The sequence below is a fragment of the Quercus robur genome, chromosome 12 (genome assembly GCF_932294415.1).
Source record: "Quercus robur chromosome 12, dhQueRobu3.1, whole genome shotgun sequence".
NCBI lineage: Eukaryota > Viridiplantae > Streptophyta > Magnoliopsida > Fagales > Fagaceae > Quercus > Quercus robur.
The window spans coordinates 17,731,243-17,756,237 of record NC_065545.1 but is presented as its reverse complement, the minus strand read 5'-3'; the positions used below and the strand labels follow the sequence as shown (position 1 = coordinate 17,756,237).

Here is a 24,995-nt window from a genome sequence, read left to right as displayed (position 1 = left end):
CTTATAATCTTTCGAGAGTACACAATAATTTTCCATAAAGGAGAGTATACAGTGAAGCGAGAGTCTACTTATTAATCAATACAGATAGCTACAAGAAAGACAGCTTTTGGTTTAATTGCTACATCAAAGTTTATTTTAGTTACACCAGAGAAGCACTAAATATGAGCTGGAAAGAGAACACTCGGGTTCTAATCCCACTACATGACTTAATTGACAAGAAAAGAAAATAAAGAGAGTAAATCCTTAACACGTGGGTTTTTGTAGCTCATTGCATTTACCATCGTTTAACGTCATTTTTGCTCTCCACTGTGGACCAAAGTTTCGTTTTTTTTTTTTTTTTTTGGGATCTCCCTCTAATCTCTCAACTTTTCTCGTGAACACTAATGTTAGATGATTTTAAGCAAAAAAACTGAAGAATGACTCCTAGCAATGAATCAACATAAATTGGTAGAGGAAAAGGGCAAGGATGTTGTTGTTTTGATTACTTTGAACCAACCACGATGCAACATCCCCAGTCACCATTTTATCCTTGCAGTTAAAAATCTGCCATTGATATCCTTTTAATGTTTGAGAGAGAGATTACTCTGAATGTTACACCAAAACACTAAGCAGTGCCTGTGCCTCACAGTTAATTTACTTACAATCAAGAGTCAATCCAATGCTTCAAATTGATGGATTTGTAATCCAGGCAAGTTTCCAGTTTATAAGCAGAACACTTTGAACTCTTGGAAGTAAGAGGTGAAACAGTGACCAATTATAAGGTTATAAATACTTGTCAACAATAACACTCAAAATCCATGGGCTGCAGCCTCCTTCAATTATATTAACAGTGCCAATGGTAAATCTTTGAATATTTTGCCATCTTAGAGCATCCATGTAACAATTTTTATTTTCTTTATTATTATTTTTTCCCTTTTTTCCTTTCATTTTACTGCATATGAAGAAATTGAATAATAACTAATTCTAAGAAGGGTGAGCATGGGAGGGTGTCCTAAGATCATAGGAGGCTAAAATTTGTGCAATTGATGATAGGTTGCAGGACATAACTCTCAGTGGCATCCCAAGAAACAGTAATGTTCATGAGTAGTCTATAAAGCTTACATCTAATGGAAAAAGAAGAATGGGTTGAAAGGTGAAATCTAGGGTTCAACACTCACCGGGTGCATGTGTAACTTTTTTGTTGTTTTTTTGTTAATTCAAATGTTACAAGTGAGAGGGAGGACTTGAGTCCTAGTTCTCCTCATAAAGGAAACCAGGCAATGCCATCCTACAAAGTTCTTGGCACTAGGGTGCACATGTAACTTAAAATAAAAATAAATAAATAAAACATGCATGCATGCATGCACATGCAAGGGGAAAAGAAGCATTTTCCCTTTCCAGCCTTTATGTTCAATGTTGTCAAAGAAAGAAAGAAAGAAAGAAAATGAAAAATCTTATCAATATTTCCTCAAAATGATTCACTTTTCTTGTATATCTGAAGTCAAGCATATCCTTTTTTTTAATCCATAAAGTAAACTATTTTAGCCCTTAGATTTCTAAATAAACAATTCAGTGAGGGACAGAGTCTAAGAGGAATTTGTTACCAGTTTTAGAACCTATAACTACTGCACCATGCTACAGTAGAGAGACCATATTCTCCTACTAGTGATGAAAGGATGAAGAATTAAATTGGTGTCTTCCAGTTGTGTGTACGGATTCAGTCCCTGTATGAAATTTTGTCACATGCCTGGTGCTGTTTCCTTTATTTCTACTTATATGTCCTGCAAAAAATAACACCAACCCAAATCTAAAATATAAATTAAAAAATATATTAATTTTTTTTTTTTTGATGCTTGAATATATGAATACACTTCATTCTTTCTAAAGCAAAAGAATAGTGGCTAATCCAGTTCTTCTATCTGTTCAATTTTTAAAGTATTTATATCATGTGCACCAATATACACAATCCACAAAATAAAGTCCCCCAAATTCAATAAAGACAATTAACAGATTTGGATTAATTTTTTTAGGGCTACCGGAAACAGAGTTATTCTTATGTTAACCTTAAATCTTCAGGGTTTTCCCAAAGCTAGCTTAGAGGCACAAAGCACCACCTATCATGTGCAATTACCAGGTCCAACCACAAGTAAAAATCTCTCTCTCTGGTGTGGGGGATAAGTCTAACTGATCCCAGCATCTAAATCATGTTACGACTAGCAGCAGCAACAATATTGAGGGTGCTTACCTGATTATGATGCTGCTGACCATCTGAACCTGTGATTTACAGTGATCGCATCCAGCAAACCTTTGCTCTCTCGAATATGACGATTACTTCACCAGTACAGTGTGTAGGCAAGATGCACTCCAGTGATCCCAATAACATCTGTGTATGAGTGGCCCTTGCATTGCATTTCCCATCTAAATCAAATAATGATGATGATAATGATCAATCCTATGAAAATAAGAAAGGGAATACATGAGTGGAGGGCTAGGTTTGAAACACCAGACCTAACATAGAAGTGGCAATCAATACAAAAATATTTCAACATACCAAAAAGAATGCATGGAACATTCAGAAAGACACATACATTTTTGAGGAGTAGATGGAAGTTGCACATTCACCACAAGCAAAAAATGGCCACCATCATATAGAATTCTCCAAGGCAGAAGCTCTGACTTCCAAGCTAAAGTTGGCCCTTATTTTCCAGGATCAACTCCACCATGCCTTTGCATAAATAAAGTCCATTAAAGATGACAATCTCATTTGTCCCTAGTTAACCACTTCTGATAGAGGTCAAATGCCATGTCAGGCTCCCTCAGTCTGCAGTACTTCTTAATAAGTATCTGAAACGGAACATGATCAATTGGTAAACCAGATCTTTGTATCTTCACAAAAAGCTCTAAAGCTTCCTTCATGTTGCCTCTAATACAGTGACCTCTAATGAGTTCAGTGTAAGTTATTATATCAGGATCATATCCCCTTCTCAGCATTTCATCATTTAATTGAAGTGCTATACGGATGTGCCCTACGTTACAAGCTGCGCCTATCAATAAATTATAAGTAACAACATCAGGATAAAGGCCAGACAGAAGCATCTCCTTCTTAAGAGAATAAGCATCAGCAATGTTCCCTCCTTTTACTTGTGCATGAATCAGTGCATTATAGGTAAACACATTTGGCTGAACACCAAAAGCCAACATTTTATCTCTGATGGAGAATGCACTACCAAGATCTCCACATCTTCCATAACAATCAATTATTAGGTTCCATATGTGAGGCTCGGGCACTATTGAATGTTCTAGCATAAAAATAAGATACTCATAAGCTCTGACGGCATTTCCATAAACACATAAGCCTTGAATAATAATTTTGTATGAAATGGGATCAGGATTAACTCCCAAGCTTGACATAACACCATAGATATAAGAAGCCTCATCAAATTCTTGAACTTTGCAAAGAGCAGATATAAGAGTATTATAAGTAAAAACATCAGGAAGTACACCTCTTTTAAGCATATCACATAAATACCTATATGCAAGGCTCATGTGCCGACTCAAACAAAATCCATGGATAAGGACATTATATGCAACAACATCGATTCGGGTATTATTTTGGACCATCTCATCCCAAAGACTAAGAGCCTGAGCCATATCTCCACTCTTAAAGTAACCATCCATAAGTATGGTTGAGGTAATTAAATCTGATGTTCTGTTGTCATTATCTTCCTCTAATATCTCTCCAAGAAGCTTCCCAGCCTCCTCCAAAAGACCTCTCTTGCACAATGCATGTACAAGTATGTTACACGTAACTCTATTTGGCATGATACCACAATTAGCCATAGTAGAGAAAAGATAGAGAGCTCTATCTACATTATTCATGAGGCAATAACCCTTGATGAAAGTGTTGAATGTGGCACAATTGGGAGTGGGACCCATTTCTACCATCTCCCTAATAAGCCAATCTGTCTTCTCCAAGTCACCAGTTTTACAAAGTCCATTTACAAGATAATTGTGTGTAAATACATCAGGAACAACACCTTTATGTATCATTTTTCTTCGAAGCCATAGAGCCACACCCACCTTACCCTCCAAACACAAATTCCTAATTATTTGTGCATGTTCAGCATAATTTACTTCCAAAGTGCACCCTTGAACACCAATCTCTGCCAGAACTATGCTTTCCCTGCATAATTTAAGGTAAAAACAGAAGACATGCTATAAACTCTAGAATCATATAACAAATAATAAGAATATTGTCAGACATATTCCAGCATAACTAATCAAAAGCTCTTGTATGACCGAACTCATTCGCCAGACTTGACAAACATTCCTCAACAATATTTAATATCCCATTGTCACATAAGGGAGTCAAAAACCAACGAACAATTGCATCTTACAAACCTTTTTTTTATAGGCATCTTATTCTTACACACATTTAGTTGTACATGTCAAATATTTTCAATTTTTGATGCCAAAAGCCTTGTGGGTCAGTGGCATTCCTGCATTCTTCCCACAGGAAAAACCAGGATTTGAATCCCCCTCCCTCATTCGTTCTAATCAAAAATATATCGATAAATAAATTAAAAATTATATATAAAAAAAAAAAAATCAATCTTCAGTTGCCAACAGTGACAAGTAGAATATATTTAAGTCAGTCATTCAATAGGACCGTTCAATTCTTGAAAACCTGAACTTGGCAAAACAAATACATCAATATTAAGGCAAATAATATTAAACAAAGGAATATTCTTTCTTTCTTTTACTATCGAAAAACCAAAAAATTTCACTATAAATTGCTGAAATTGCTCTGGTCATATAGCCATCCATTAAAAGCAAAAATCCAGCTATCAATACTCATTCCCAAGTAACATTATCCATCATCATATAATGATAATTTCAAGTCCCTATGTTTTTCTCCTAGTAAAAGTTACAGCCCTTGCAATAGTCTATTCATAAACTTTTATTCAAAAAACTGAGAGAGACAAATATGAACCTTTAGCATTGTACCCAAAACATCAAAAGACTGACCTCATCAATTTCAAACGTTCCAAACTGTCCTTTAGCATTGTATCCAACACATTGAAAACAGCATATGGATCCCCTTTATCATCTTTCTTCTTCGAAAACCAGTCTCGAGCTCTCAATTCGCAACGCTCGCCAATGGTTGCCAACAGATCCTCAAAAGACGAAGGCATTATATCCTCATTCCCACAACTCCTTCACAAATTAATTTTAAGAAAATCAAATAAAAACAAAAACAAAAAATTCCACACTCACAAATTCACCCAGAGTGAAAAAGAGTGTGAAGGAGGAGTAGAGAAAGAGTTAGTAAAAGTTACTTGACGTTTGAATCGAAGTTGGTTTTGAAGCAGAAAAGATTGGCGAAGAGGTGAGAAATGTCGTGCTTGATGGAGTCTAGGGCTCGATTCAAGTATCGTAGAACAACAATGTGGGACGCCGAAGACGACGATTCTCCACACCCAATTAGTAGCTGAAAGAGAGATAGAGACCACATTTCAATCAATCAGAGAGAGCCAAAATACAAATCCAAATACAGGAAATTTAAACTCACAGCCATTTGTTGTGTGCTCTCTCTCTCTCTCTCTCTCTCTCTCTCTGACTATTAGGGTGTGATTTGGTGGTAGGTGCTGGCTGCTGCTGCTTCTTTGGTTAGTCAATCCAGGCTTCACGGCTGTGTCGCGAGGCTATACACCCTGCGAGATTCTTTACATCTTCCACTTTGTGTTTCCCAGATATGTTTTTTTTTTTTTTGGGTCAATAGAAGCGCTTGGGCCAGACTGTTAATTAACAATTTGTTTTTGGCTATGGGGCTGTAGCCTAATCCAATCTCTATTTCTGGGTTGTTTAAGGGTTTTTAGGTTTTTATGAGATAAAGAGTCCCAACCCAAACCATATTATTACCCAACATAACATAACCCAAATCTAGCTTAGACTTTAGAGGTCCAAAGTGGAAATCTAGCTAGACATTTGGATTTATTTTGATTCAGAAAAAATTTGGATTTATTTCAGTCCACTTCGGTCTATTTAAGTCCATTTGGCCCATTCGATCCAATTCGGTCCACTTCCATCCACTTCAATCTACTCAATCCAATTTAGCCCACTTTGATTCATTTCATTTCATTCAACCTACTTAAGTCTAATTCAGTCCATTTCAATACACTTACAAAAGAATAAAAATTCGCCTTAGTTTCATTAAGAATATTTGTAGTGCTTTCACTTTTGGAAGAAATTCTTAGAACAGCATGGAATCTTCTTATCATGCCACAAGCCTTTTTTTTAAAAAAAAATATTTTTTAAATCTTAAAGCTCAAACCTTTTCTCTCCATCACAACACCATTCCTTTTTTTTTTTTTTCTTTTGGAAAATATGATATTATTATTATTATTATTATTATTAAAAAGATTGGCATAAGATGCTCAAAGTGCTCAGGTACAGTAGCAGCTGCTGATCAACATAATGATTACAATGGCTACCATATATGTGGAAGGAAGCCAAGGTTGTGGCCATTGGTATTGGTTATATAACTTATATTGAATTGAGGTAGTGTTTCACAAGTGTTATACATATAATTATTCTTTAAGGAAACAAACCAGCTTTATTAGTTGTAAGATGTACTGCTCAATATCAAAATCTTACCATGTTACCAACAATAGAGGTAGAGAAAATCCAAAATGTCCTCTGAACCCTTACTTGAACTACAAAACCTTTGTAGTCAATGCAACAACCTCACTTATTTGCACCTATATGAATTCGAAAGCTTGCAAATGAAATATGATGTCTACGTTCCTACGTTGTCGAAGTCATAAGAAATTAAACAGCATTAAGGAAAAACAGCTTACTGAAAAAAATTCCTCATCACTCATACATTAAAAGCAGGACGTGCTGTATCTTTGTCTTTTTCAAGTTTATCTATCATGCCCCTTTATTTTCTCCCTCTAAAATTGGTTCGTCTTGCAGCCAAAGCCATATCCTGACTACTGTGTTTACTGACAGTCTTGAACTTGAGTGGTACAACTTGCTCAATATATGACTTCCCAGGAAAGTTCCTTTTATCTTTTGGAAGTGCTCGTAACTGCGGTAACCAGTATGCCACATACTCACCTTCAGGATCATACGTCTGTGCCTGCAATTTTAGTATCTTAGGTATAGGTTACATGTCTATGCAAAAGTATGCGTCATTGTACATGACGAGATTTTAAAAGCTCCTATATCCTCTGTCCCGAAGCACTCACATACTTTTATATCTATAAAATAGTATTAGACTTCTCGATCAATTCAAATTTTAGAACCTACATTTCTGTATAAATAAAGCATGTTAAGCATTACATCTTTTATATAGAAATCATAAAGGAGTTGGATGGTGCAGCTAATTTGGGTTGACTAATTGCGACACAGGTATACAGTAGCATATTTCCACTTACCATTTAACACAAACAAGAATATCATAACTATAGAAAAAGCTGTAGTATATTAAGAAATTTAAGTGCAATATGTTTTGGTTTATTCCTGCTTTCTAATACCGAGGACAGAAAACAGACTTACCTCTTCCCAACCTAATCCATAAATGAACCTGATTTCAGAATAATAATATAAGAGCATCTGAACAGTGTTTATTGATTGTCTACCACCTCCCAGGAAGAAAAGAGAAATTGTATGAAAGCACTTACTTGCTTTGGGATGCTAAAGTAACGATCTTCTCTAGGGTCATTCCCAACTCCTAAACAAGAAGAACAAAGAATGACATGTTTAATTGTTTATCAAAGGATCTCATTAACTGCAAAGTTTAAAGGAGTAGCACATCTCGAAGTTGCATTTCAAGAATATAACAGTGTTCAATAGTTTTTTTTTGGGGGTCATGGATAAAATGTAGCTCTCAATGGTCAAGTCAAGTGGTTATCCAGTCAAATCAACAATATTTTGATACACATACTAACCCCCGACCCTCTTTAGTATCCTGTATTTCCTTTTGCATCCTCCATATACCACTTGTTTTGATATACTTACAGGATATCAAACCTTCTCGCTATAAATGAAGGACAAGATTGTAAGGGACAACTTGTACAAATGAAGTAAGAGATATCTTCTTTACTTCAGAAATATTTTTAATTCAGATATGACGTGAACAATTACAAAGGTTGTTCAATGCTCTGCAGTTTTTCATTGTTTTCTTGTGTCTCCTATAAAAAACAGAAAGTAGGTGCCAGTGCTATATTACTATTATGTAAAGATCACCGTGGATTGACATGAAAGTCAAACAAATTTTCCTGTGTGTGTGTCCCCTCCACCAAAAAATTTGCCACTTGTAACTTCTCTTTTTTTTCACAACCTTAATAAATACCCCAAACCGCAGGAAAGATGGACTGGGCCATTTATAATGAAAAGAAAGGATTAACTACAATCTATGGGGCATTTTCTATGTGCACACTAGTCATCAAAAACATTTACAATCAACACTTGTAATCAAAATTAATTTCCAATGTCCACTCCAACGTCTAAATTAATAGCTCAGTGTGTAGCCTATCTACCCCAAATTATGAGGACATTTGCAATGTGTACCCTAAATTACAAAAATTCTATAGGTTACCCTTAATTTGGATGTTGAGGAACATTGCAAATTAACCACGAACTAGGGCGTTAATTGTAACATTTTGAAATGTAAAATGCACATTACAAACACCTCTGGGTAAATAATTAGACTTATCTCATGTCATGACTATCCTGTTGCCTGTTATGTCCTAGGGTGCTACCAAGATGGTCATACAACTCGTATACAACTGACACTGATATACTTAGCTAAATCAAATAATGTAAACTGTTTTCCCAGTTTATGAAGCAATGACTTTGAAACAACAACCTATAATATGCCAAAATACAATCTTGCCTACACTGGGAAATGCTCAAATACACATACTTTTATGCATAAGTGACAATGGGAAGATACATGAAGATGAGAATCACCTGCTCCATATGTCCAATTTCCATAATTGGAACATGGATCATAATCCAAAAGGCATGTCTCAAACCATTCAGCTCCCAAACGCCAGTCAATACCCATATCTCGAACAAGAAAGGAACACACTATCTGGAGAAATAAAATTGATGATTGGTAATTTGGTAGACCATATCAATTTATTGAGATTCAAAGAAGCAGTCTCAAGTCAGTCTTGAAATTTACCTGCCGTCCTCGGTTTGACATGAACCCAGTGGTTGATAGTTCTTTCATGTTTGCATCTATGAGGGGGTACCTGGAAGTTCACCAACCTTAATTATGTCAATCATGGAGAAATAAAATTTTAATGGGTTTCCAAAAACCTAATACTCAATATTTGACTACATTTTGGTTTTCCAGGGCATAAGATCACCCTGTTTCATGTACCGTGAAACAGAAGAAAGAAAAGAAAAAGGTTGATAAAAGGAAAAATAGGTGAGTACAGTAACATTAAGATAACAGATAACCAAAATAATACATATATATCAAGCAAAAAAGAAATGAAAAAATAGAAGAGAAGTTCCATATTAGAGGGAATAAAATCATTAACACAAAGACTATGATTGTTAGAGATTTCCTTCATAGATAAGGGAGTGTCAATAAAATGTTGCTTACAGAAAATGAACAAAAAAGAAGCAGGATCAGTAATAATGCAGCAGATATCAAAATAATACTCTTTGCATTTCCATGTGGCCATGCACATATAAAAGTACATGCTGAAATGAAAAGAAGATAGCAACACAGACATTAGTGGAAGCAACAATATACCCTGTACGTCCATCTCTCCAGTACTCAAACATATTCTTGTCTTGGCTCCATCTGTGCTCCACTTTTCTTGGACCACCTTAAAAAATAAAATAAAATAAAATAAATAAGAACTTCAAATGACTATATACAAGAAACATTTAACCTGAAATTTTCAATATGATACTTACATTGATGTATAAAAGTTTCTAACTCACACGCACTATATTATCTAACAACATTGCATTCATTAAAACAAGGTCCAAATTTTCATGATCTGAACTGATTAATACTAGATGAATAAGATGGTTCGAATCTGTACCTAAATGGAAAAGGGAATTCCCATATTTGACTGATAGAAACCTGAAGTAATCCCTCCATATCAATTCGAACAAAACCCTGTTGTGTTGAACATAGATTCAGGAGAGGAAAAGGAAAATAAAAATATCTGAAAAAGTTTAACCCAGCTGAAAGATTGGTTTATAATCAGAATTTCCAGCAATCCTGCTTTCCCATCAGTTCAATTTTGCAATTCCATAGTTAAGTTAACATATTATCCAGAACTGTTAACTGAATAGCATCTCAGCCTGCATGTGAACCTGGCATGTGGTAAGAGGCTTTTCCTTTCTTTCTTACTTTCTTTTTCTTTTATTTTCTTTTATTTTTCTTTTTTTTGAGGAAAAAGAAATGGAGAGAGAGAGAGAGAGAGAGAGAGACAAATATGCTGAAATCAAAAGTTCAAAACTAAGAATGTAGAGAGAAAATGATCAAGGCTGGTTAAGAAAAGATGTCATATGATGATATCTTCTGATGTCATCTCATTGCTAAATTATATATTTATACTTTTCATTAAAATGTGAATTTTTATTAAACAATACTAATAAAGGAAAGGGGCATGTAGGAATTTTGGGACAGAAGTCGGTGATGGAAACTATCATGGGGTTTACTTAATGATAAAACACCCACACACATGCACACTGATTGAAATCAGTCACCACAAACTGGAGGAAAGTACCTGAATATTATTCATCTAAATTGGCTTAAACCACTTACAACTTAAGAAATTATGAATTCAATAGACAAATGAAATTGGGACAGAGTTGAAATGCTATCAATAATTTTATCTTGAGAGAGAACCATACCAGTATGTGGAATTATTTGCTTCCCGTTCCTTTTCATACCTCTTCACCTATAAAAGTAAAATCTAGTCCCATTCTTCAAATTGTTGTATATCTATTCTGTGCAGTACAAAAGCAAAAATGAATGAAATTTTCAACCTCTTCATGTATGAAGCGAGGAGAGAGGCTTCCTGAAGCAAGCCACGGAGAGAATTTTGTTGAATAATCTGGTCCTAACATCCCATTTCTGGTCTCTTTGTAGATCCTTAGCAAGTCCTACATATACAAGAAAGTACAAATAATTTAGAAATCCACATAATTGGTATTATTAGTGCTCCTTTAAACATCATAACTTTCTATTATAAATATGTTTAAGCAGCTATATCAAAAATTAAATTATTGTAACTGGTTTATTTTTTGATTTTGAAATGATCATATTGGTCTATCTTTCATCCCATGGAATTTTAAATGCCACCCTTCGTAATTGTTTAGTATCTGATGCACAAATCCACACTTAGGACGAAGGTTACAGAAGAAATTTAGACTCATCACTCATCAATCAAACAGATGAGATGAAATCATGAAATCTATTTTGTTCATGAATCGCACTAATCTCAATTTTTATTATGACAGCTATTGTCCTCAAAATTCTACATTCATAGAAGACTATTGGAATCTTTTTATTTTTATAATAACTATTGGAATCTAAAACCAACAACTCTAATGCCACCATACTTTAAGATTTTAATTTTCATTTCTGCAGCAATGTTTTTAAGATATTAAATTTCCATGCTTGTTGCAATGTATTGTTGGCAATCTTGCTTTCAAAACAAGCATTAACAGAAACATGTATGATGAGAGAGATTTTCCCCTGCCTTCCTCCAAAAGTACTCATTCACCCTGCCCAGTGCTGCACTTTCACCCCCAACAAACTTCATTCCTTTGCTAACCTGTATTAAAAAGAAAAAATATGGACTACATTATATTATGATGGAGGAGTGTGTCTCAAAATTTTTATTAGAGTGAAACGCAATTTATATCCGTGAAACACAGATGCATGTATTAAAAATCCTACATTTTGCAATTGTGAGTAGACTCCAAGCTGATCCATCGAAGGAACACATCCCCAATCATCAATGCTTGGTGGCGGCCCAAGACATGTTGGAGTTCTAATGCAGCTCCGGATATTGCATTTGGCTTCAACAGACTGCAAGTTTTACTTTGTAAACAACACTGCTACCACATAAAATAGCTTTCCTACTTATCCATGAAAAAATATAATGAACTCAAAACTAATGGAAAAGAATTATTAATCATCATGCCTTGCGAAACTGAGTATACACATCCGGTAAACTGCTAGAATCAAATGGGAGGTCATCAATGTGGTACATAGTGGTACCCCAAATAAGCTGTAACTTAGGGTTGTTAGTATTACTTCTTGACTCCGAAGATGATTGTAGCACCACTTGTTGCAGACCTTTGCTGACCAATCTTTCGACATTCAACTCCTCACTGCAAGTTTCTTTTTGGGCATATACCTGGCTAGAATAAATCAGACTATAAACACCCATACTCCCATTTACTTCAATAACTCGGAATAATCCATTCTTTCTACTAAAAGAAATTCAAAATAAATGTGGGAATCACTTAACTGTGTGGGCTCCAAAAGCTTTTGCAAGAGAAGGGAGAATTTCCTCGGGCTTCCCATGTCGAATAAGCAAATTTAGGCCGTACTTTATCAAATTCTTTTTCAGGTCAGCCAAGCATTCAATAAGAAACTGCGCTCTCAAGGCTGCCAAGCAATCACTACAATTTAAATTTTAAACTTGTATACTCTGTTATACTACAAGTCAAAGAAATTCACAAAGGTGCATAGAAGATCCTCAAAAATTCTTAGGTAACTCCACTATGGAGTTCTTAAAATCATATCTATTCATTTTGAAAGAAGTGGATTAGATTTTACTACATTATCAATAATTTAAATAAATACCAAAATAATAGTCATTTAAAAAAAAAAAATTGTTATGTGTTAAAATTTGATTCACTCATTTCAAAATGGATGAATAGGATTTTAGGAAGTACATAGAGATGTAATCGTGTAAATGAGCAGAGCTGATTATTAAAATTTCAAGCTTGTTCATTTAACTTTATTTCAAACACGAGCTTATCACCAAGATTAGATATTCAAGCTTGGTTCTTTTTTCTTGTCAAACAAGTTTAAGCTCATTCAAGAGATACTTGATCAACTTATCTTTTTACCATGACTAAAAAATTTGTTTACAACTTCACAAATTTAAGAATTTTTACCACAAATTGACAGTCAATAAACTGCAAATAAAATAATTTGATATCTCATGAACATCAGTATATTTTTAGAAAAGTGTACATATAAAAATATAATATTATATACTTATCTTTCACTAAACAGGGGAACATAAACAAACAAGTTTTTAACTTTTTTTCCGAGCCGAGCTTTCAGCTTGATTTAAGAACTATAGAAAGATCTTTAATCATATATAATATTACCTCCAGTTTTAGGGAATCCGAAGTGATACGTGGTGCCGAAAAGGCGAGGATCGACGCAATAGACGGGCAAAACCGAATTGGAGGAAAGCCAGGCCTTATACAAAGCTTCGTTGTCCAAGACTCTGAGATCATTTCTGAACCAAAGAATGGCGGTCCCTCTGCCAGTCCTGGAAGCCGAAGAGGATGAAGAAGAGTACCTTCGAAAGGTTAGATCGGCAATGCGGTGTGTTTCGTCGGAGTCTAGTTCCGGAACCTGGTGGATTGATGTTCTTGAAGAAGAAGAAGAAGAAGATGAAGCTGAAGGTTTTGCGATGGAATTCATGGTGTGAAAGTGAAAGTGAAAGTGGAAGAGAGTTGAGTTTGTGAATGTTGAATTTGATGGGATTATGAGCTTTTTCAGGGGAAGAGTTGGGACTGAGTAACGGAGAATAGTCATAGTGACATGTATGCAGTTTGGATTTTGGAGAATGGAGAGAGAGAGAGAGAGAGAGAGAGAGAGAGAGAGAGAGAGAGAGAGTTAGTTAGTTTAAGCAGTTGAGAACGTGACACGTTGGCGTACGAGTTTTGTATGACGTGGCTTTATGGCAGCCAATGGACGAGTTTGTTTTGATTTATTCTGGTTTTCAGTTTCTCTTTACGAAACCAAGCCGCTACAGTAGACGACTGTCGCATTGGAAATTATTAGACGGCTCTCCCGTGTGGAGTAAAAGACGGAACCGGATCCTCTCCATTTCCCTTTGAAATGGAGAGGCTCCAGTTCACGGTAGGGATTGAGTCCAAAATGATCCACGCTCAAAAATTGGACACATCATTTAAAATGTGTCACCACACTTAACTGGAGTTCAGTTGACTTAACTGGGGTTTAACTCAACCGGACAAAAAAAACTCAAGTTAAACTCTTAACTCTCACCAGCCGTTCAAACTCTCTCTCTCAAATTTCAAAGTTCAAACTCTCTCAACTTCCCACTTCTAGCATACTCAACTCAAACCCATCAGCAAAATCAAAGGAAAAACCTTAGCTCACCAAAGATCTCGACACCCATACACGCATCCTCTTTAAACCCAGATTAGAGAGAGAGTAAGGGTTGGGGTTTGGAGAGAATCGGGTGTAGAGAGAGACATTGATGCTTTTCAGACCCAAATCAGAGAAGGTTAGGGTTTGGGTTTGGAGAAAATCGGGAAAGAGAGAAGTTGATGATCTGATCTATGGAGGGAAATGAGATTGAGAGACAAAGAAAGAGATTTTGGTCGAAGGAGAGAAGAAGCCACCATCGGAGGTGGTGGTTGCGGTGAGCCAGCCTTGCCAATTTGGTTCAGGTCCAAATCAAAGAAGGTTAGGGTTTGGGTTTGGGGAAAATCGGGAAAGAGAGAAGTTGATGATCTGATCTATGGAGGGAAATGAGATTGAGAGACAAAGAAAGAGATTTTGGTCGAAGGAGAGAAGAAGCCACCATCGGAGGTGGTGGTTGCGGTGAGCCAGCCTTGCCAATTTGGTTCAGGTCCAAATCAAAGAAGGTTAGGGTTTGGGTTTGGGGAAAATCGGGAAAGAGAGAAGTTGATGATCTGATCTATGGAGGGAAATGAGATTGAGAGACAAAGAAAGAGATTTTGGTCGAAGGAGAGAAGAAGCCACCATCGGAGGTGGTGGTTGCGGTGAGCCAGCCTTGCCGATTTGGTTCAAGTCCAAATCAAAGAAGGTTAGGGTTTGGGTTTGGGGAAAATCGGGAAAGAGAGAAGTTGATACTCAATCTCCATGGCTATCGCTAGCAGCCACCGTGTTCCGCTCCACCAATTCCGGCCATGGTTCCGGTGAAGTTCCTCTATCTCCCTCTTTGATTTTTCCTTATTTTAATTTTCTCAACAAAATTTTTTTTTTTTAATTTTTAGTATTTTATTAGGATTTCGTTTTCTTTTGATAAAGAAATTGAATTCCCTGTTGTACTTGGGAAAAAAATAATGTGGAATTTGTGTTATTGGATACAAATTGTTCTTGGCCGAGCTTCATCTTGCAACCACCCTACTGCCGGCGGCGGTGCATATAGATGGTGTTTACACCATTGGTGGCCGCTGGTACCCTTCTTTTTCTCTTTATTTTCTCTTCTCTTTTTATTTGCTTTTTAGATATGACCGAAACCCCATTTTGTTTCAGTTTTTATTAGTGACTAGGTTTCCTTTTGCATAAAACAATGGAGGTTTTTAGGTACAGCCAAATGTGCTGTGATTGAAGGGAAAGTGGCCTGCTTGTAGTTGTTGTGTGTTGTTGTCTTTGACATCAGTAAAGTAATTGTGTTGCTTGGTATATGCTAAAAAAATCATTATGAAATTTCTCTTTTTGTCCTAATTTTTCTTAGGTACCTATTATTTTCCTAAATTGCAGATGGGTATTTTGCGTGTTGTAGTTCATTTTAAAGGTATAGACTGTGGCTCTTGATAGGCTAACTTGAGGGGAAAATTTTTGCTTGCTTGAATTGTTACCAATCATACTTAACAAGTTTAGCCCAAATTTTAAGTAGTCAATTTAGATTTTTAATGTTAAGGCCTCCCTCAAACATTCTGGGTTTTTGGTTCAAAAGAATGTTTGAAAATTTGGTGAAATGTTTTTTCTTTTAATAAATCTTCAAATATTTCTAGATGAACTTTAATTCTTGGGCATTTCAATGTTATACGGATATGTTACTGATTTATGAACTCTAATTCTAGTTGGGCATTTCTAAGTTATACAAATATGGTACTGATCTATACAATAAAGCAGAAATTGCATTTAAATTTAGGCACAATTGAGCTTATGAACAAGAGTTTGTTTTATGAATTTTCCCCATTTATTGTGGCCAAAGCTTCGATGGATTAATAGCTATATGTCTCTTGTTTTCTTGTTAACAGAATCTGTATGTATATATGGTGGTTTACCTACTTGTTTTCCTTTTAAATAAACAAGCATATCTTTTGTCATTTTTCACCATGAGAGGACTAAATCCCAAACTTTTGCGAAGTTTTGCTTTGCTGATTTAAAGTTGTTATATATTCATCATAATCTTTAAGTTGATGAATGCGTTTTACCATTGTCAAACTAATTCATGAATTTTTCTAATTCATGTTCCATGTTTTTCTTGATTAGCTATAAACCGAAAATTACTTCAAATAATGATTTTTTTAATTGCTTAATGGTGAGCAAGTATTTGCTCTAGCAGACATTTGAAATGAATTCCTCAAAAGTTAGGAATTTTTTTTTTTTTGTCCAAATTGGAGTATTTCTTGATCTGTTTTTTTTTTTTCATGTGTATGACAGTATGATGAGTTTAAGTGTTTATAGTCTAGCTGCTTGTGCAGACTGTGAGCAGAGTAACATTAAGACTAAACATGCCTTTACAGTTATGGTTTTCTTTTTTGGAACTGTCATAAATACTGAATTGTTCAGGGTTGATGCATTGTTTCTTTTTTATTCTACTCGTGATGGGTGCATTGTTCTTTTAAATGTCAATGTCAAGTTTGCCTTGTAAAAAGTGCAATGTTGGCATGCTTTTGACTTGAAATGCTACTATTTGCTAATCTTGGTCCCATATTCTGTTTAGGGTAAAAATTCTGGACAATATGGACAAAGTGATGGGTGCATTGTTCTTTTTTCTTGCATATGATTAATGATGCCATATACAAACAATATTGAAAAACAAGTAACAATAATTTTGTGTATCATGGTGCAAGGCTTCGAGTAACAATTGATTGCAAGCCAGAAAATGGACACTTAAAGACAAGAGAGGTAGGGAAACTCGATGAAGAAGGAAAGTTCAAAGTGTCTATTCATCGTAAGATTGTAAAAGATGGCAAATTGAATGAAGAATGCTATGCACAGCTTCACAGTGCATCAGCTGCACCATGCCCTGCACATAATGGCCTAGAGTCTTCAAAAGTAGTATTGTGACATTTGTTATTGTAAGGATTGTAAGGATTGTGATTGTAAGGATTGAATTTTAATTGTAAGGATTGTGACAGGTGGAATGTGGATATTTACAGATATTTGTAAGTAAAAATTGTGACAGTTGTGAGCTATTGATATTTGTAGATATTTTTAAGTAGGTGTAAGGGTGTGCTGCATAGGTGGTGTAGGTAAAGCCGCTGTGTGTGTAAGGGTGTGTAGGGGACTCTGCATGTGGGTGTGCACAGGTGGTGCGGGTATAGCTGCTGGGGTGTGCGTGTGTGCCTGCATGTGGGTGCGTGGGAGTGTACAGTCTAGATAAATTGTACTGCCATTGTGGGTTGTTAGTTGGTTGGGCCAAGGTATGTAGTTAGTTGGTTATGTGGAGTGTTTATAAGGAGAGGAAAAGGATAGTAAAACTCATGCAAAAGAAAAATTGACACACCAATTAACATGCATACAGCTCAAAACTTGTCATATTTATATAAATTTTTTCTCCTCACAGCAACACTTATATATAAAAACAACTCTTGCCTAGCATAACAATTATGTAGAAAAACATATTTATGCTATGCAATACCAGACCTATGCAGTAACATTAATTATGCAGTAACAGTAACATCAATTATGCGGTAACTTCAACAGTAATTATGCAATAACAGTAACATTAATTATGCAGTAACTTTAACAGTAATTATGTAATAAAAGTAACAGTAATTATGCAGTAACTTTAACAGTAATTATGCAGTAAAAACAACTCTTGCCTAGCATAACAATCATGTAGAAAAACATATTTATGTCATGCAATACCAGACCTATGCAGTAACATCAATTATGCAGTAACTTCAACAGTAATTATGCAGTGACAGTAACATTAATTATGCAGTAACTTTAACAGTAATTATGCAGAAAAAATAACAGTAATTATGCAATAACTTTAATAGTAATTATGCAGTAAAAACAACTCTTGCCTGGCATAACAATTATGTAGAAAAACATATTTATGCTGTGCAATACCAGACCTATGCAGTAACATTAATTATGCAGTAACAGTAACATCAATTATGCAGTAACTTTAACAGTAATTATGCAGTAACAGTAACATCAATTATGCAGTAATTTTAACAGTAATTATGCAGTAACAGTAACATCAATTATGCAGTAACTTTAACAGTAATTATGCAGTAACAGTAACAGTAATTATGCAGTAAAAGTAACAGTAATTATGCAGTAACTTTAACAGTAATTATGTAGTAAAAACAACTCTTGCCTAGCATAACAATTATGTAGAAAAACATATTTATGCTATGCAATACCAAACCTATGCAGTAACATTAATTATGCAATGGGACGGGCTCCTCTCCCGTTTGTCATTCTCCAGTTCTCTCCCGTTTTAATATGGATGAATGCCACGTGGAAAAAAAACAATCCAAAGGCCAAAAAATAAGCCACGTAATTCTCTCTTGTTTCGCCTCTCTCTCAATCACTTCACCTCTTTTCTCTCTTTTATCTCTCTTTTCAAACGGACCAAACCTGAGCATCAGACTATCAGAGGCATCAAAACAAAAAGAATAGAGGATGTGAGTGCTGTGCTTGGGATTTTATCATTCTTGGCAAGAGTGGTCAGATTGGGTTCCTCCCAATAGAAGGTTGGGTATAAGGGTAAGGATGGTAATCTCACACCCACCTTACACAACAGTATTTTCTTGGCTTCCCCTGAGAGAATAGAGATCTTTAACTCCTTTTTGGTCTCCTCAAGCACCGATTTTCTCCAACCAGCAAGCTTTGATCTTGGTGCCGACTCAACTCAACTTTATATGAAAAATTGTCAAATAAAAAATTGGATTTGTTTCGTGGCTTTTTTTTTTTTTTTTTTTTTTCCTTTGGGTTGCACAGAACTCACATCCTCTGTCCCTTTTGTTTTGATGCTTAAGATGCCCAGGTTTGGTCCGTTAGAGAAAGAGGAAAAAGAGGAGAAAGAGAGACAGAGAGAACAGGTGAAAGTAACTGAAGAATGGAGAAAGAAGAGAAAGAATTTCATGGTTTATTTTTTGGCCTTTGGATTGTTTTGTTTCCACGTGGCATTCATCCATATTAAAACGGGAGAGAACTGGAGAATGACAAACGGGAGAGGAGCCCGTCCCTTATGCAGTAACAATAACATCAATTATGCAGTAACTTTAACAGTAATTATGCAGTAACAGTAACATCAATTATGCAGTAACTTTAACAGTAATTATGCAGTAATAGTAACAGTAATTATGCAGTAAAAGTAACAGTAATTATGCAGTAACTTTAACAGTAATTATGTAGTAAAAACAACTCTTGCCTAGCATAACAATTATGTAGAAAAACATATTTATGCTGTGCAATACCAGACCTATGCAGTAACATTAATTATGCAGTAACAGTAACATCAATTATGCAGTAACTTTAACAGTAATTATGCAGTAACAGTAACATCAATTATGCAGTAACTTTAACAGTAATTATGCAGTAACAGTAACATTAATTATGCAGTAACTTTAACAATAATTATGCAGTAAAAGTAACAGTAATTATGCAGAAATTATGCAAAATAACAATTTTTGCAGCAACAAATAATTATGCAAAAATTAACACCTTGCAGAGATACATCAGACATGCAAATTAAGTATTCTTTCCAAATAATAAAAAATCTAAACATTTTGAATATGGCTAAGTTTTGGACCATCAAAATTCCAGTCCTAAACTAGGAAAATTACAAATCAAGAACACTTAATCTGGACATGCGTCCTAGATTATAAAACATGATCCTAAACTAGAGACCTCCACTTGCAACACTTCCTTGAGTCAAGAGATTTCCAGCACCATTAATTTTTTCGTTGGAGCCTACAACACTTGATGTACTCTCTAAATGTGATGCTAATGCAACACTTGCTGATGAGCCTCCTTGATGTACTGTAGAACTTGTAGAAGCCGACTACAAAAAATCCAATTACACATTACACATATCACAAGCTTAGTATTAAAATTATCAAATCATGCATCTAAACTATTATTAATATCAAAATAAAATATATAATTGTAAATATCTTTACCATTAAAAGTTGTGTAAAACTAGTAATATTTCCAGAAGATATATCCTCAGTTTGCTTTTGTGCCATGACGTCATGAGCGAGTATTTCCTATAAAAATTGTACTAGTTTAGCAACAATAATAGTATACTATATTAATGTGTAAAAATAAAATAGAATGGTGAAAATAAGGATAATTGAAGATTACCTCCTGCACTTTTCTTTTCTTTGTTTGCTTCTTTGATGTGCCTTCCTTTGGTTTCCTCATCTTTTCTATCCATGATTTCGTCCTACGCTTTTTATTATGATAAACCTCTCTTTTCTTTACCCTTTTGGTACAATCGTAATCGAAGCACATAATTGATCTTCTTTGTTTGCAAAATCAGTGGAAGGCCTAATGATGTCTTCTTCTACATTAGCTTTGCAATTCCTAAGGTCACAAAGTTTTTTTTTCAAATCTGCAATTGCTAAGCTTAGAATATTATGGCCTTCTTTAGTTTCACATGCCTCATTCACCAATTGAATATATTTTGGACATAAATCTCGAAACCGATCTACATATTCTAGTCGAGTATCCGGGTTAATGTTATGTGTTGTGCAATTTTTTCCGCTTCCATCTTTTGCATCTCTTCTCCACCTCTTCATGATATATCTATTAGGAATCAACTTGATATCCAATACATCAAGAACTTTCAAACCATGCCTACATAAAATACCAAATGACTCAAACTTTCTGCAACTACAAGATAGAGTCTCATCTAATGGATTCCACATGACCTCATATTTTCCATTTTGATTGAAAACTCCAACCACATAACTATGTGTTCGACTCACATTGCGTTCTAGGATGGAAAGTGCCATTACCTCTTCAACTTCTGTCTGAAATAAATCAAACAACTTAGGCGTGTACACCGTTGCTACTTGGTTAAGCATAGGAGAGCTTTTGAGCTTTAATCTTGGAAATTTCTGTCTAGAGTTGTATTCTGCTTCTAACTCCTTATCCCGCTTTTAATTGACAATTGTTTCAAAATGAGTGAAAAACTCTACCATATTGAGATCAGTACGCAAGCAATCCTTCAAGTCAGCATTGAAACTCTCACTAAGCTGGGTTGTCTTCATTCCTGCAGTGAAAGTTCTCTTAACATATGCTTGGGCCCATTTTTCCTTCAATTTAAATAGATCAATTAGCCATTTATTTTCACGAACATCGTACTTATCTAGCATTTCATTCCAAGCTGTAAGAAACTCATCTTCACCGTCATACTCATAGATACATGCTAAGAAATCAGCGTTAAATTGAGGCTCAGTTTTTAGTAAATGACCCAAGTGTTTCTCAGCATTCTGCCACATATGCCAACTACACAATGCATGATATGTCTCAGGCATGACTACTTTTATTGCAGCTGACATTGCTGCATCTTAATCTGTGAAAATAGTGATTGGCTTCTTTTCAGACATTGCTTCTAAGAAGGTCTCAAATAACCATACAAAAGATTCAATCGTTTCATCATATAAAAGTGCACCTCCAAATACTACAGTTTCTCTATGGTGATTGAGACCCAAAAATAGTCCAAGTGGCCTTGCATCTCTATTTGTGCTATACGTTGTATCAAACGTTATTACATCACCGAAGTGGCTATAGTCAATGATCATTCTTGCATCGGCCCAAAAGATATTAGTAATCAACTCTTCACAGTCCAATTGAGTAGCAAAATAATATGAAGGATTTTCCTTAAGTTGACGACTAAAATATCTTCCCAAGCTAGCAGCTGCCCCATGCTCCATGTCTCTCTGTCGCTTACTACGTAAGTAGTTTTTATGATCTTGCTTGGTAAAACCAAGATTTTCATATCCACCAACTTGCTTACTAAGAAGCTCATAAGATTGATTTAGTCTTAATCTCGATTCATGTGCCAAATCAATTTCAATAGCATGAGTTGCAGCCACTTTCCGTTGTGATGGCATCATGTGCACAGTTGATGGAAGGTGGAGATAGTGGTTATGCTCAGCAATAAATTCACTCACCACATATTTTTTACTATCTCGATTAAGTACAATAACCAAACGTGCTTCACAACCACATCTTGTTTCTACTCGTGGATTCTTTACATTTTGATCTCTCTTGTCTTTGCCTCGAACTCCCTCCTTTGCACACACAAATCTCCTTGAAGTAACCACACCAGTCTTTTTACATTTATTTACATACTCTTTTCTAATACTAAAACCAGCCTTTCTGCCATATTCATTATAAAAACCATATGCAATCTCATCTGCTTCAAACTCCATCCCTTTAAATGGGGTAGATTCCATGGGCACATTAGAAGGAACATGTATTCCCATCATTATCCCTAGAAAAAATTGAACATAAATTTATTATAACTTTCACCTATCATTTATTTTCAAAACAGAGATGATGTAAAAAAATAAAATAAAATGAGGATGTAATGAATGATCAACATACTAATGAGGATGTACCTCATATGAGAGAAATGTTATATATCTTTGTTACTAAACATAAAAATTCAAGATGACCAAGCATGATTTCAACTCAACTCACTCAAAGGGTAGTCAATTTAAACATGACAGTAATAAACATGTTCTTTAAAATCTTGCATTCATAATATGCCATCAAGAATCATTATAAAGGAATCTTCTTATTATGATTAAAGAACTTATTTATTATGAGATGTTTTTTTTTTCAAAGGAGAAATTTATTAATTGAAATATCTAAACCTTGTGATCAACACCACAACAGTATCTTTTTGATCACCTCTCTATATATGTCCATAATCCACATTAAGCGTACAAGTAATCATTTTTTAATTTCACATAAACTCATCATTGATACTATTTTCTTATGAACCGATTATAATAGACAATATTAACAGCTATGGAAATATATATATATATATATATATATATATTTAAATTGTGCCACTAAACTTATTGATTACACTATGAATTAGGATCATGTGTGTAAGGATTTTAGTGTTGATCCATTCCATAACATTTTATGGTAATAAATTCAAATTTATTGATGTAATTTTATCCGTTTGAAAATCTAGTTAGTTTTTTAGTTTATATTTAGAGCTACTCAAAGAAATGCTTACTAAAGAGGTTTGCTTGAGCGAAGGTCAAGATCGATGAAGTGCGATGTGAGGTGTGCTCAAGCAAGATGGTAAACTTGCTTAAGTGGAACATTAAAGGTCCGAGATTTTGCATGTCTCTCGCTTGAGTGAGGTCGTAAAAATATACTTTCCTAATCTACTTTTCGAAGTGGTTTCTCCATTAAAGATATTCTTCTTTGATTTTCCACTTCATCACCAAATGTTATGTCATGCTTAATGTGCTTTTTATATTACTTATTGATTTGTTAATTGCTTAACTATAGTGAAAAATTAATTGTCTGAGTGGATCACTTCACCAATATAATTTGATAATTTTGCTCATTAATTCACATTGGGGTCTAAACAGAAATTTCAATGTTCAATCTTATTTAATTATATGAAATTTTTAAGAAAGACTCTAACTTGCATCCAGCCATCAAAACAACAATATAAACTCACCAAGAAGTTTTATTGATAACTCCTTTGAGTATCCTACTTGAGTATGGTGAGATTTATCACAAAGTATTTGACAAGATACTTACCTTTTTGAGTGACAAATTTACTTTGATAAAGTTCCCTTATCAGCAAATCTCTACAATTAGTCATTTAAATATCAAAGTTGCACGTGTTAATGGCAGGTGTTTTTTTTTTTCAAAAAAGCTACTAAAAAAGGCATATTCATTGGTCATAAGGGCCATGACTAGAGTACACTTGCTATACCATCCTTTTGTTTTTAGGGAAAACGTTCAAAAATTAACTCGTTTTCTTTTTTTGTGAGTAAAACTCGTTTTCTTATGTTCGGTAATTAGGGGCAGCTGCACATACATTTTAGGGGTTCATATTAGGGGGTTCAAATGAACACCCTGACTTGAAAAAATTTATTTGAACAACAGCTACAATGAAGAAGGTCTTTGATCAAACCATTAGGGACCTGTAAGTCTTAACTGTGATTCTTATTATGTAGTTTCTTATCATGGTAATCTCATTGCTATTTGAGTGTTCTGTTTTCTTGATTCATCGTTGGCAATATTGGTGAGAAAAGATTATTCTTTGGATAGTTTCTTTTGAATTACATAGTCAGTTTTCGGAGTTTAGTCTTGTTTATTCATTCATTATATCTTGTTTCTCTATTATTATATGACAACAATTGCCTAAGACGTTAATTTTTTACTGCTTTTCTTACATTATAAGAGAGGTGAATAAGAAAGTGCTTAAAGTCCCTGGAATTGAGCAGCAGGTAAAAAGATTTCCTTTAATTTTTTTTGCTTATTTGGGTTTTCAAAACTTTGATTGATTCGTCCCTGTCAATATCTGTGGGCAATGGTGGTGTGATTGAACAATAATTGCCCATGTGTTGTCCCTATGTTTATTATTGAAAGATCTTTGTCTGGTGATTATCACTCCTCTATATTAGGCTATTGCTCCTTGACAACAATATAAATGCAGAAAAATGATCAAACATCAAATAAGATAAGCATAAACAAGTTTACGGTTATACCTCTGTTTTGGCAAGATAGAAACAAAGATGCTTTGAAGCTGAACTTG

General features: G+C 34.8%; 5 protein-coding genes across 6 annotated transcripts; 1 reads left to right on the top strand and 4 right to left on the bottom strand.

Annotated features, from left to right (window-relative positions):
* Positions 1-319: 319 nt before the first annotated feature.
* On the bottom strand, positions 320-6,042 carry LOC126709265 (pentatricopeptide repeat-containing protein At5g24830). Its single transcript, XM_050409419.1, has 6 exons — positions 5,552-6,042; positions 5,319-5,470; positions 5,008-5,196; positions 2,568-4,162; positions 2,225-2,431; positions 320-1,760 (listed from the first exon to the last, which is right to left on the bottom strand). Exons 1-4 carry the CDS (start codon positions 5,555-5,557, stop codon positions 2,740-2,742), a joined length of 1,770 nt encoding a protein of 589 aa, XP_050265376.1. The 5' UTR covers positions 5,558-6,042; the 3' UTR covers positions 320-1,760; positions 2,225-2,431; positions 2,568-2,739.
* Positions 6,043-6,569: 527 nt separating this feature from the next.
* Positions 6,570-13,861, bottom strand: LOC126709266 (cryptochrome DASH, chloroplastic/mitochondrial). Of its 2 annotated transcripts, XM_050409422.1 has the most exons (14): positions 13,378-13,861; positions 12,504-12,643; positions 12,174-12,389; positions 11,927-12,058; positions 11,727-11,801; positions 11,011-11,127; positions 10,876-10,922; positions 10,056-10,132; positions 9,758-9,833; positions 9,176-9,245; positions 8,959-9,082; positions 7,668-7,717; positions 7,543-7,570; positions 6,570-7,123 (listed from the first exon to the last, which is right to left on the bottom strand). In XM_050409422.1, the coding sequence occupies exons 1-14, from the start codon at positions 13,811-13,813 to the stop codon at positions 7,110-7,112; spliced, it is 1,602 nt and encodes a 533-aa protein (XP_050265379.1). In that variant the 5' UTR covers positions 13,814-13,861; the 3' UTR covers positions 6,570-7,109. The 2 variants fall into 2 exon arrangements, with proteins under 2 accessions (XP_050265379.1, XP_050265378.1); XM_050409421.1 differs by lacking the exon at positions 7,543-7,570.
* A 1,037-nt stretch (positions 13,862-14,898) lies between these two features.
* On the top strand, positions 14,899-17,421 carry LOC126709268 (proline-rich protein 4-like). Its single transcript, XM_050409425.1, has 3 exons — positions 14,899-15,186; positions 15,361-15,447; positions 17,077-17,421. The coding sequence occupies exons 1-3, from the start codon at positions 15,131-15,133 to the stop codon at positions 17,291-17,293; spliced, it is 360 nt and encodes a 119-aa protein (XP_050265382.1). The 5' UTR covers positions 14,899-15,130; the 3' UTR covers positions 17,294-17,421.
* Positions 17,422-20,087: 2,666 nt separating this feature from the next.
* Positions 20,088-21,753, bottom strand: LOC126708219 (protein FAR-RED IMPAIRED RESPONSE 1-like). Its single transcript, XM_050408021.1, has 4 exons — positions 21,391-21,753; positions 20,683-21,348; positions 20,368-20,454; positions 20,088-20,249 (listed from the first exon to the last, which is right to left on the bottom strand). Exons 1-4 carry the CDS (start codon positions 21,751-21,753, stop codon positions 20,088-20,090), a joined length of 1,278 nt encoding a protein of 425 aa, XP_050263978.1.
* Positions 21,754-21,762: 9 nt separating this feature from the next.
* Positions 21,763-22,683, bottom strand: LOC126708218 (protein FAR1-RELATED SEQUENCE 5-like). Its single transcript, XM_050408020.1, has one exon. It carries the CDS (start codon positions 22,681-22,683, stop codon positions 21,763-21,765), a length of 921 nt encoding a protein of 306 aa, XP_050263977.1.
* Positions 22,684-24,995: the final 2,312 nt, after the last annotated feature.

What these genes read in the sequence shown, in the direction of transcription:
- LOC126708218 (XM_050408020.1), bottom strand. Translation starts at nt 22,683, where the DNA reads ATGGGAATACATGTTCCTTCTAATGTGCCCATGGAATCTACCCCATTT.
- LOC126709268 (XM_050409425.1), top strand. Translation starts at nt 15,131, where the DNA reads ATGGCTATCGCTAGCAGCCACCGTGTTCCGCTCCACCAATTCCGGCCA. An exon ending in CAATTCCGGCCATGGTTCCG is followed by an intron (nt 15,187 to 15,360) that starts GTGAAGTTCCTC and finishes TATTGGATACAA; the next exon opens with ATTGTTCTTGGCCGAGCTTC. An exon ending in TACACCATTGGTGGCCGCTG is followed by an intron (nt 15,448 to 17,076) that starts GTACCCTTCTTT and finishes TCATGGTGCAAG; the next exon opens with GCTTCGAGTAACAATTGATT.
- LOC126709266 (XM_050409421.1), bottom strand. Translation starts at nt 13,813, where the DNA reads ATGACTATTCTCCGTTACTCAGTCCCAACTCTTCCCCTGAAAAAGCTC. An exon ending in ATGAGTACTTTTGGAGGAAG is followed by an intron (nt 11,128 to 11,726) that starts GCAGGGGAAAAT and finishes TTGTATATGTAG; the next exon opens with GACTTGCTAAGGATCTACAA. An exon ending in CTCGCTTCATACATGAAGAG is followed by an intron (nt 10,923 to 11,010) that starts GTTGAAAATTTC and finishes TTACTTTTATAG; the next exon opens with GTGAAGAGGTATGAAAAGGA.
- LOC126708219 (XM_050408021.1), bottom strand. Translation starts at nt 21,753, where the DNA reads ATGTCAGCTGCAATAAAAGTAGTCATGCCTGAGACATATCATGCATTG. An exon ending in TGCGTACTGATCTCAATATG is followed by an intron (nt 21,349 to 21,390) that starts GTAGAGTTTTTC and finishes GTCAATTAAAAG; the next exon opens with CGGGATAAGGAGTTAGAAGC. An exon ending in TATGTGCTTCGATTACGATT is followed by an intron (nt 20,455 to 20,682) that starts GTACCAAAAGGG and finishes CAATTTTTATAG; the next exon opens with GAAATACTCGCTCATGACGT.
- LOC126709265 (XM_050409419.1), bottom strand. An exon ending in AACTTCGATTCAAACGTCAA is followed by an intron (nt 5,197 to 5,318) that starts GTAACTTTTACT and finishes TAATTTGTGAAG; the next exon opens with GAGTTGTGGGAATGAGGATA. An exon ending in GAACGTTTGAAATTGATGAG is followed by an intron (nt 4,163 to 5,007) that starts GTCAGTCTTTTG and finishes TAAATTATGCAG; the next exon opens with GGAAAGCATAGTTCTGGCAG.